At 33.1% G+C, this 11512-nt stretch overlaps 2 protein-coding genes across 2 annotated transcripts in view; one reads left to right on the top strand and one right to left on the bottom strand.

The window, feature by feature from the left end:
• The window catches only part of LOC111614455 (multidrug resistance-associated protein 4-like), a 51352-nt gene extending 44288 nt beyond the window's left edge, over positions 1-7064 (bottom strand). The window contains exon 1 of the mRNA XM_023355831.1: positions 6551-7064. The gene's annotated coding sequence lies outside the window, so the exon portion shown is untranslated. The remainder of the gene's footprint in view (positions 1-6550) is intronic.
• LOC111614452 (monoglyceride lipase-like) lies at positions 878-8571 on the top strand. Its single transcript, XM_023355827.1, has 7 exons — positions 878-1097; positions 1670-1776; positions 2112-2248; positions 2320-2430; positions 2609-2782; positions 2854-2985; positions 7271-8571. Exons 1-7 carry the CDS (start codon positions 1015-1017, stop codon positions 7370-7372), a joined length of 846 nt encoding a protein of 281 aa, XP_023211595.1. The 5' UTR covers positions 878-1014; the 3' UTR covers positions 7373-8571.
• Positions 8572-11512: the final 2941 nt, after the last annotated feature.

The raw sequence follows: 11512 nt of genomic DNA on the forward strand, positions 1-11512 counted from the left end.
TTTTTTAATATTTAAATCAATTGTCAATAATTTGTTTTATTTTATTTATTAATTTAGATTCATTTTACATCTTAATTTAAGAAAAATGAATTTAAATAGAAAGATTTTCGGTTTTAAATGATAAATATAATTACATATTTTAAAATATAAATTGTTTTTAAAAATGAAAATATTTATTTAAAACTTGCAATTAATTATAATAAAAATATACAATTATTTTTTATTTTAAATGACAAATGGCCGCATTTTAATATAAATTTTTTCTTCATTTAAAACATTTCTTACGAACTTTGACCTAGTTTATATATTAATTAATCATGTTATACGTAGACACATACACCTACATTTTGTGCTTGTTTACCTCAATATAAAGTTTAAAGCGCTCAAAAAATTATATAAATTTTTTCACAGCCATTTTTAATTTAAAAAAAAGAAAGAAAAGGGTCGACTTTTGCCCTTTCCATCGCCATATACAACACGCGCTTATAATCAATTAATCGCGTGAAACACCGAAAATAACATTTGAACTTTAAGCTTTCGTTATATTATGTATGTAGCTTCTTAAACGCAAAAAAATAAATAGATTTTTTAAAGAAATTCCCCTTTAAAAACGAGATAATTTGACATATCCCTCCAGCGCTTGACACGTTATTAGCCGTAGAATCTGTCAAACCAGTCATATCTATAAACGTGACAGATTGTCGATTTTGTAATACATTTTAATTTATAGGAATTCATTTCTTCGTCCCGTCGAATTTAATACTTTAATCGTGACGTTAAAAAGTGACAGGTAATTTCTATTATTTTCAAATTTAAAAAAAAAAAGAAAAATTAATCGGAAATTACTATCGTTTTTTTTTTTTTAATAACGGATTTCTCAGGTGGCGCTTCGCTCCGTCACATGCCAGTTGTCAAGGAAACTGTGTTGTTTGGCAACAAGAGTTTTAAGGTTAACGTGTACTTTATAACTTTCTCCGCTTGTTCCTGTCGAAATGTTGGATTTTATTAATTAAAATGGATGCTAACGATTCGTATATCGTCAATAGCAGCGGTCTAAAGCTCTATACTAAGTATTGGGAGCCTAACGAAAAACCCAAGTAAGTTGCACACGTTGTTGTTTTGTTTATGAAATGGATTAATTTTTGGATGCAATGCAAAATTTGAATTGTGTTCTGCCTTTAGGAACGTGTTAATTGCAATTTAAAGCGACTGTCAAGCTCTAAATAATTTTTTGTGCCTTTCGTTCTTGCATTTTTTCTCCTCTGTACGCTCTCGAATGAAAACTATTGTTTGAACAACTTCCGTTGAGTAAATTGCGTGCAGACAAACCTTTTTTTTAAATTTATAATCACATTAAATTGCCATTTAAAACAATACCATTTGCACATTTTCCTTCAATTAAAAATACTGCTAATAAATCATTTCTAATGCATTTCATATATACAATTTGCTACAATTGAATTTATTAAAATGCATTAATTACAAACTAGTTTTGTAATTAAAATTGCTTCGGGGAAATTCTTTTCCTAGAATCTCTCTTGGCTCTCGGCTTTACTCCTCGAATCCCTCGGGCGGCTCGGCTTAAATTTAATTACGGGTTACTCGGCCCTGCGTTTTCCTTTGACCGTTTACTTAATTGCGTGTGTTTTATCTGCAATTTCTATTTCAGAGCGCTCGTTTTTATATCTCATGGGTACGCAGAACATTGCCAGTACTACGAACCGTTGGCTCACGTGCTTAATACCATACAGTGTTTTGCATTTGCTCACGATCACGGTAAGGAATCATTTGTTTAATTGTTTTTTAAAAATATTAATTGGTTATACATGAATTTAATGGTATAATTATCATTCAAATCAAGAAAATGCAGTTTTCTTAAATATTCTGATGTTATCTTTTACGACCTGTAAACACGGTATCTTATCGGATATAATATAAACAGGAGATGTTTAAACTGCTCGTAACTTATCGTCATTTTGTTTACTGATTATACAAATCTGGAATGAGTATTATTTAAAAAGGATTTTTTAATCTCCCGTGAAAATATTGATAAAATTCTGTATTTGTTCCTCGTTATGTAGTCGCATTGTTCTTCTCTTTGAACTTTTCAGTCGGTCACGGACGGAGCGAGGGACCGAGAGTCACCGTAGACGCGGTGGACACTTACGTTAAGGACGTCTTCCAGCACACGGATATCCTACTTCAGAAATATCCCAATCTGCCGATATTTTACGTCGGCCACTCGATGGTAAGCGAAACGAAAGCCGGCGGGCCGTCTGCACTTTCTAAGAGTTTCTAAACTGGTGTTTATCGTTTCAGGGTGGAACAATTGGAATTAAAGCTGCCATGAAGAGACCTAACTATTTTAAAGGCATTGTGCTTATTGGACCAGCAACTTGTACAAAAACTAAAGCTGCTAGTCCATTTAAAGTAGTTCATTTTTTTTTTTAATAAAGAATATTAAAATAGCTTTTAAATAATTGATAATCCAGATAAACTAATTGGCATTTTTATAATTACTTGACCTAACTTATTTAATATTTAAATATTAGCATTTTTGTAAGTCACCTGTCAAATTATCTCACTTATCTGTAATACCTGTTTGCAGGTGAAGTTGGCTAGAATCTTGGGATGGATTTTGCCGAGTCTTCCGATCGTTTCGCTGGATTTCACCATTCTGACCCGAAACGACGATGCTATGCAAGTGAGAAAAAACGATCCGTTGATGTGGCACGGTTATGCAAATGCCGGTTGGTGTTCTGCTATGTTTAATGCCATACAGGTAATGTGTTATTTTAAGAGTTACGTGGCTTCGTGCACATGTGCAATAACTTTCTTTATATTGTTTTTCAGAGCATCGAAAATAACATATCGACGGTCGAATGGCCTTTTTTGCTGATGCACGGAGACGATGACAAAATCTGTGATATTGGTGGTTCCAAAGTATTTTATGAAATGGCTCCATCCCTTGACAAGACATTTAAGGTTAAGTTTCACTTTGTGTTATTTTTGATGTTTTTATCCATAGGTTTACCTTAGTTATACTCTACTTAAATTCCTAATGCCTGGGATAAAGTATATCATTAAATTTTTAGAGAAAATAGATTCAATCTCATAAAGCAATACTGATTTTTTAATTTTGTCTGTCTGTCTGTCTTTAGGACTAAGATCATTCTTATTATACCAATTGTAGATTTATCTGGGTCCAATGAGGGCCATTGATAAAACTAACAAACAACAACCAGGCATGAAGCAAATTCAAAAAAAAAAAAAAAAATGGCACAGAATTCTTCCACAAAATCAAATCATCCATGATAATTTCCAAGATTCCAACTTCAACTTGAAATCGGTCCTCCATAGCAGCACCCGAATAGCAGAAATAGAATTTTCATTTTTTCTGTCACTAAAAGTGATTAGCTGCACACTATTGCTTATCATATGCTATAATATTCCAAGGTGTTGTAACTCTGGAAGCCAATACTCGGTATACGTGTGAAGGATAACAGCTTCCAAGTATCGCGCTTCGAGCTTTCGGACGAGACACGCCGCAGGTACAGCAACATCAAGGAGTGCTACATGCGGCTGCACGAGAAGCTCATACACTGCAGAAGTCAGCTCCACTGGTCTTCAAGGAGTTTCTGAGCCTCTATCTCAAGTGCAAGACCTTCGTGCTGTCACTGTTCAACAAGATATTCAAGCCACATTTCATGGACACAGTGAGCAAGGTGTAGTACACATGCCAAAAGTTAGTGTCGTATTCAAAAAATGTTAAACTAGAGATGGAGAATCCTCTTCTATCCTCTTCTATCTCATTGTGGAAATCAATTAAAATTTATCACAAGAGAAACTTGGACACAAATGTGAAATCTGAACAATTACTGTTGCACAAGTACATTTAGTAATTAATTTAAAGAATCCAAACAAATTCGATAATTTAAGTAAACCTTTTTCACTTTTGAGAGAATAGAGCAGGAGTGGCTAACTTTGTCACAATATGAGCCACAATCTGCTTATCAGAAATATATGAGAGCCACAACATCTAATTATATTAATAGTTATCACTGTTCTAAAGTAAATATTATCGGTACTTTGTCATTGAACTGTAAACAAACATTTAATTCCTTCAATTTTATAAATGTACCATAAGCTTTTTGTTTTCCATTCAAGATTAAGTTGCAAGACACACTGCATGTATTACACTACATAATAGTCAGGAAACTTAAACAATTTTTATAACCTCAATACACACTACTTACACATATGTAATATTTTTAAGTATATAGGAGCCATAATAAGGGCCTAGAAGAGTTAGTTTGGCTACCATAGCTTTGTAACTAGTTTAACATTGACTATTATACTAACTACCANATCAAGGAGTGCTACATGCGGCTGCACGAGAAGCTCATACACTGCAGAAGTCAGCTCCACTGGTCTTCAAGGAGTTTCTGAGCCTCTATCTCAAGTGCGAGACCTTCGTGCTGTCGCTGTTCAACAAGATATTCAAGCCACATTTCATGGACACAGCACTAAAAATTTGAACTACCAATAATGGACACAGACTGAAAATTGTTTAAGTATATAGGAGCCATAATAAGGGCCTAGAAGAGTTAGTTTGACTACCATAGCTTTGTAACTAGTTTAACATCAACTATTATACTAACTACCAAAAAAATGCAAAAAATTGGAAAAAAATTACGTATTTATCTACGAGAAACAATTTTATACAAATTTTCAATAATTTAAAACTCTTGGCTTTAAATATTTTATGTACATAAAAATTATATAAAATAAAACTAAAAACTTCAACCTAACATATCCTCCACAGGAAAACAGTTGTTCGTCCTGTTTTATAGGGCGTGTTCAGTACTTCCGGAATCATCTGTCACCTATCACAATGTGGATATTTATATGTTTATTGAATACAAACATGATTGTTTCCCTGCAAATATATCTAGAGATTATGTTAAATTTTTTCTGCAGTTCAAAAGAATGTAATGAAAAATGTAGATTTTAGAGTTGTCACACTTTGTTTAGCATATATACTAGATTTTTCATTATGAGGTGCAAAAACATCACTGGATGACTTAATGACTCATCCAGTGATCACAGGATGAGGATCACATACTTAATAAACAGCAAACACAAGAAAAGTGTAACTATTTGAGGTAGTTGTTTATGTCACTTCCTCCATATTACTTTGAAAATTTATCTGTTCTATATACTGGGTATGGGATTTGTGTTATCCTTTTAACCAGGATGAATGTTTTTACATTCATCTTGGATAATCGAGTCTGAGTCTACTNGAATGTAATGAAAAATGTAGATTTTAGAGTTGTCACACTTTATTTAGCATATATACTAGATTTTTCATTGAGGTGCAAAAACATCACTGGATGACTTAATGATTCATACAGTGATCACAGGATGAGGGTCACATACTTAATAAACAGCAAACACAAGCAAAGTGTAACTATTTGAGGTGGTTGTTTATGTCACTCCCTCCATATTACTTTGAAAATTTATCTGTTCTATATACTGGGTATGGGATTTGTGTTATCCTTTTAACCAGGATGAATGTTTTCACATTCATCTTGGATAATCGAGTCTGAGTCTACTGTAAATAATTCTACCTACCGGTGAAGATTTTGGGGTCAATTTGGTTCAAAACCAGGCTGTATTGTTTAAATTTTAGGTGGATAAGCCACAAATATTCTGCATGTACCATACATACAAAAAAGACTTACTTTTGTTATCATTTTTGAGTAATGTGTCAAAATGTTAGCAGACCAGATTTGGCACCACTGTTTTATACATTTGCTATACATCTCCAATTCTCAACATAGAATGACCAGTCTAGATCGGTGGCATCCAAACTGCAAACCTCCCAGCTAAATCTGGTCCAAGACACATGTTAATCCAACTCCCAAACATATTCGGCACATCGCTTACAAAAAGTAGTTACAAAAGGCTGTTTATATATATGGAATATACAAATATTGGTGGCCCACCTACTTACAACTTAGGTGTAATTTGGCCTGATAATTGGACAGTTTGAGCACCACCAATCTATTTCATAACTATAGGTTTCTAAAAAACAATTGAAGGTTACATAGTAAATAGCAACTATGCGCTGTTGTGAGTAGGTCAATCCTTTCTGATCACTTATTCGGCACGAGTCAACTTTGATGGCTTTGTAAATTAGATTAATATCATGGATCCTGAAATCCCGATCAACGTCAGATAGGGATTTATCTTGCACCCCATCACGCATTAAAAATGAGGGAAAATGCTTATAAGGAGGGCTTTAAAATCTATGAGTGGGAAGGATGGTGGGTAAGTGATAGGAGTCCAATAAATAATTTGAACATGTCAAATTAACAATCAAACAATAACTAATTTTATAGATATAATTATAAAGAGTACAAATGAGCTAAATTAATGTCCCACAAAAAGATATAACAAGAATCCAGCTATTATTCTACATTAACTAAATACAGTATATCCCTAAAATGAAAGATTGAGAGAGAGTTTGCAATATCTATCATATTACCTCAGTATTAACTTGTCTTATAACAATTCTGTCCGGTGGGTGGAAGTTCCAATCCCAGGCAGTATGGCACACAATTCAAATAGAAGAGGATACTGGACGACGTGCATGGGGTTTGGTGCATATCCCTCTTTTATATCCCAACTCTCCTCCAATGGAGATTTGGATATTTAGTCATCTGACAATGATCTGTTTTACTAAACATGTAGTTATCAGATGAATAACTACTTTTGAAGGAAGTAAACCATTGAGAAAGGAAATTGAATTTCCTTGTTTTCTCTTAAAAGTTAGAAAAATGTACACTTTTGTGACAAAATATTATCTAGGTTTAGTATAAGTTTTGTAGAATAAATTAGATTTTCACACTGTTAATGATGAGAACATCTAGTCACTATGTTTCTATGTCATAATTGGAAGTTACATAGAATCATAACAGCTATATAAACTAACAATAATTTGTGTATATAGTTTAATTGTTGGATAAAAGACATGAGAGTTTATAGAGAGACAGTAACTACATAACACCTATGAGTATATGGGTTCTAATCAAATGTACAGTACATATTGTTTATTTGGAACGAGTGGAATAGCATTTAACAGCAGAACAAGCTCTCCGAGTTTTTGTTTTGATAAACTCATTGGATCAAACTACTTCCATTATTATAAATTTGAAATTTAGACAAAACAGTACAATATAATAAAATAACTTCCAAAATTTTCTAGATCTACCCGAAGGCGTATCACTGTCTGCTGGAAGAGCCGGAAGGTGTCAGAGAACAAGTGAAAAACGACATCATACATTGGCTTAATCAGCGAATCAACTAACCAGAAGTATAACTTTGTTTTGCTATTTTATATTTTGTACAGTTTCTTTTGTTTAAAAAGTAGTCATTGGTTAAAAACACTTGAGTTAAAATTTTATTAACAGAACATTTAACTCTACTTTGACAAAAACACGTGTCCCACGTATCCGCACGCCAATCGGTAGGTGGGTTCCAATTTTGACATCCGTGTCAAACAGTGCACGATTCGGATTTTATAGCTGAGCGGAAATTGTTCTCGCTCTTCTCTTGGGTTTCTCTAACACAATCCGTATCGATTAATATCATAACCAACCTAGATATATACTGTAGTATATATACACATATATAAATGTACTATGTACTTATACATTGTTATACAGATGGAATTTATAAAAAAAAATTCCCAAGATATTTTTTGCAATATATTAATATCATAAATGAGTATTTGTATCGATGGAGTATTTTGAACTGTTGTACTTATAAAGTCTAACGTGTAATTAATGAAGTGGAAGAGAATTTATTGTCGGAATTATGTCCACAACTTAACAAAAACCAAAGAGTATTTAGAATGTTCTTTAGATTTTATATAAAGTGTGTACACATATATATATATTATTCATTTAGCAATAATTTAAGATTGTTAAGGTATTTGTGTGCTAAGTCTGTATGACTACAGAATCCCCAGTTGGAACAATTTGCAAACAAAGCTGTAGACACTCTACAGTACTCATTACATCTGTTTGTTTGGATAAAGTTTAAGTCGGGAGTTTAAAAATGAAATTATATACAGGGAGGCCCAAAAGTCAGTTAACCCAGACATTTTAATAGAAGCTACAACTAGTTTAGAACACCTGCATGTTGTTTGCTTATAATTTAATTGCTTTTTAAGAATAATTGAATTATGAATTAAACTCAAGTAATTTTAATATGCAAGCTCTAGTAATATTCTACAAATTAAATGCTCAGTCCTTATCTAATTTTGATCTTTAACTTCTAAAGATTTATCCTCTTCAAAGCATTTCCCCTACAAAATATGTTTGTTTGTTGTCACTCCCTCTAGTCCGCCCTCAGCTAGTCCATCACTCCGGTTAATCCAACTGTGGTCGGAGTCGAGAAACTTGTCCCGACTCGTCAGTGACTCACCGTCCGTGGTGTTCTTCTGTGTTCGTTATAGTATATGTTTTACATTGTGTGTGTTTTCAACATGCCAGGAGTGAAACGTAAACACGTTACTCTTTCATTAAATGAAAAATTAGCAGTGCTACAAAGACTGGACAAAGGGAAGATTGTTTATTTTACCTTTTTCTGATGATCCGACCTTTTTTGCGTTCCAATCATACCCCCAGTCCCAAAGGTGACGGATTAGAGGGGTTCTACTGTATGTCAAATACTTGTGGAACCTATTTTTTATCATAAAGTGTACACACACTACACTATGCTTGTTAAGTAATCAGATAAGTTGATTCCAAGCATCCCGTTTAATAGAGTTGGTACTGCTGGATTTTGCATTCAAAAAAATTTTCAAAGGAAATGCTTACTGTNGTTTTACATTGTGTGTGTTTTCAACATGCCAGGAGTGAAACGTAAACACGTTACTCTTTCATTAAATGAAAAATTAGCAGTGCTACAAAGACTGGGCAAAGGGAAGATTGTTTATTTTACTTTTTTCTGATAATCCGACCTTTTCTGTGTTCCGACCATACCCCCAGTCCCAAAGGTGACGGATTAGAGGGGTTCTACTGTATGTCAAATACTTGTGGAACCTATTTTTTTTATCATAAAGTGTACACACACTATACTATGCTTGTTAAGTAATCAGATAAGTTGATTCCAAGCATCCCGTTTAATAGAGTTGGTACTGCTGGATTTTGCATTCAAAAAAATTTTCAAAGGAAATGCTTACTGTGCTTAAAGGACCATGACGATTACAAAATGGAATCTTTCAAAAAATGGATGCACGAAGGCATTTGACATATGGTGGGTAAGTGATAGGAGTCCAATAAATAATTTGAACATGTCAAATTAACAATCAAACAATAACTAATTTTATAGATATAATTATAAAGAGTACAAATGAGCTAAATTAATGTCCCACAAAAAGATATAACAAGAATCCAGCTATTATTCTACATTANATTCCAAGCATCCCGTTTAATAGAGTTGGTACTGCTGGACTTTGCATTCAAAAAAATTTTCAAAGGAAATGCTTACTGTGCTTAAAGGACCGTGACGATTACAAAATGGAATCTTTCAAAAAATGGATGCACGAAGGCATTTGACATCCAAGCAGTGACGGAAAAAGCATGCATTATTCTAAGAATATTATGAAAAAGACAAATCTTCATAAGCTAAATTAAGCAAGTTCTAGCAATATTCTATAAATTAATGATAAACCCTCGTATTTCCTGCAATGTAACTTCAACAATACATCCATTTTATTTCATCTTCATGAATTGCTCAAAGCTAATGTATAACTGTGACAACATGCAGCCAATTTATAAACTTTCAGAAATTTCAGTCCCTATAAATTCTCAGTATCGTAATTTCTGTAATAGTTAAATAGGTCAGAGTGGGTTTCGATACAAACTTAGCACACAATACTGATACGGAATAAAGCGTCAGATAGCTTTTGACAAAATCTATCAGATGACAGAATGTACTTAACAGGGACCAGGCAGTCTCGTTTGTTATATTTACCGTGGCGAGTGAAATTTCGCTCCCGTGGGCCGACGGACAAATTTTTCAAATCTCAGATGCTCCCGTCTCTTTGTTAAATTTGTTAATCCGTCACAAAATTTATAAAATATTAACGAGTTATCATTTCTTTAACACGGAGGGTTCCGAGAAGACGGGGGAGCCCACGCCCCCGACCCGGAAGGGTCAAAAATCCGAATTTAAATGATCGGGTGGAGAGGTGGTGACTGCGGCCGTCATCCTCGTCTTGCACGTAAACTTAAAAGACGGAAACGGAGAAAAAGTACTTTTAGATGCTCAATGTCAACGTTATCATTTTAAAAGAACAAGCAATAGTAGTAGTCTAAAAATGATATTTATAATTGTTAAAATATAGAAGAATGTTGACTCTCGTGCAAATTCGAAATATATTTATAAACAATCGTAAAGAGATAATTGTATTTATCTATTCAAACTATGCAAAATGTCTTCCAGTAAGATCCTATATGATGTTACCCTCAACAAAGATGCATTGTATATAGTACTTTTATATGTTGTGATATTATTAATAGATAAATGATTATTGTTACGAATTATTAGATGTATGAAAATTTGTCTATAATGTAAGATTTTTGTGGTTTAAATAAAATTATTATTGACATTTTTAAGTGGATATTTTACATAAGCACTTGTCTCTCTATCCTTGAAAGTTATTTGGATAACCTGCTCTTATTGACCAACAAAGTTTAAAATATTTTCTCATACATGAGGACAATTTGTCCGGTGCTATTTCATTTACTTAAGAGAATCGCATCATAGAGTTTCTCAAAATGTCCCTAGTTTTAAATGGTTCTGAAAAATCCACATGTTTGGATAAGTGAATGTGTCCAAGAATGTCAATCAAAACTCAAATGGATTGCCACTGCAGCCTGGCATACAAAAATCGCGGATGCCATTAACAGCATTAACACTGGTTAGGACGTGGGCCAAAATCAAGTACAGACTCAATGTCATGCCGCTTCAAGTTCGTATGTGGAAATGTACTGATTCAACAGTAAATAACTTTTTCAAACGCACTTTCTATTACTATTGTCTACAGGAGTATACTCGCATTACTCTTATCAAAATTAATCCATAAAACTAGGGACATTCCAGAGGAACACTGTATAATGATTCCTTGATAAATAATTTCTATTAAGATATTCACTATACATGAAATATTTTAATCAAAATTTTATTATAAATCATTTTTAACATAAGTTTTTGTATAAATTTACATAACATTGTGTTTGAGTAAGTAAATTAAAACCAATTGTAAAATAAAATGCTTTGGTAGGTTACTTTATTAATAACTTTCCGTAAAAATGCGCTCGGCAACCTAGAATTTGTCAAGAGGCACATTTTTAACAGGAGTTACTTCTATTCTTCGTTAACAATACTAGGATTTAAACAGTTCGATACATTTACACACGATACAAGTCATAACACA

Source organism: Centruroides sculpturatus, unplaced genomic scaffold (genome assembly GCF_000671375.1).
Source record: "Centruroides sculpturatus isolate CEXI.00-Female unplaced genomic scaffold, Cexi_2.0 scaffold2090, whole genome shotgun sequence".
Lineage (NCBI taxonomy): Eukaryota > Metazoa > Arthropoda > Arachnida > Scorpiones > Buthidae > Centruroides > Centruroides sculpturatus.

What these genes read in the sequence shown, in the direction of transcription:
- LOC111614452 (XM_023355827.1), top strand. Translation starts at nt 1,015, where the DNA reads ATGGATGCTAACGATTCGTATATCGTCAATAGCAGCGGTCTAAAGCTC. An exon ending in CTATGTTTAATGCCATACAG is followed by an intron (nt 2,783 to 2,853) that starts GTAATGTGTTAT and finishes ATTGTTTTTCAG; the next exon opens with AGCATCGAAAATAACATATC. An exon ending in CCCTTGACAAGACATTTAAG is followed by an intron (nt 2,986 to 7,270) that starts GTTAAGTTTCAC and finishes AAAATTTTCTAG; the next exon opens with ATCTACCCGAAGGCGTATCA.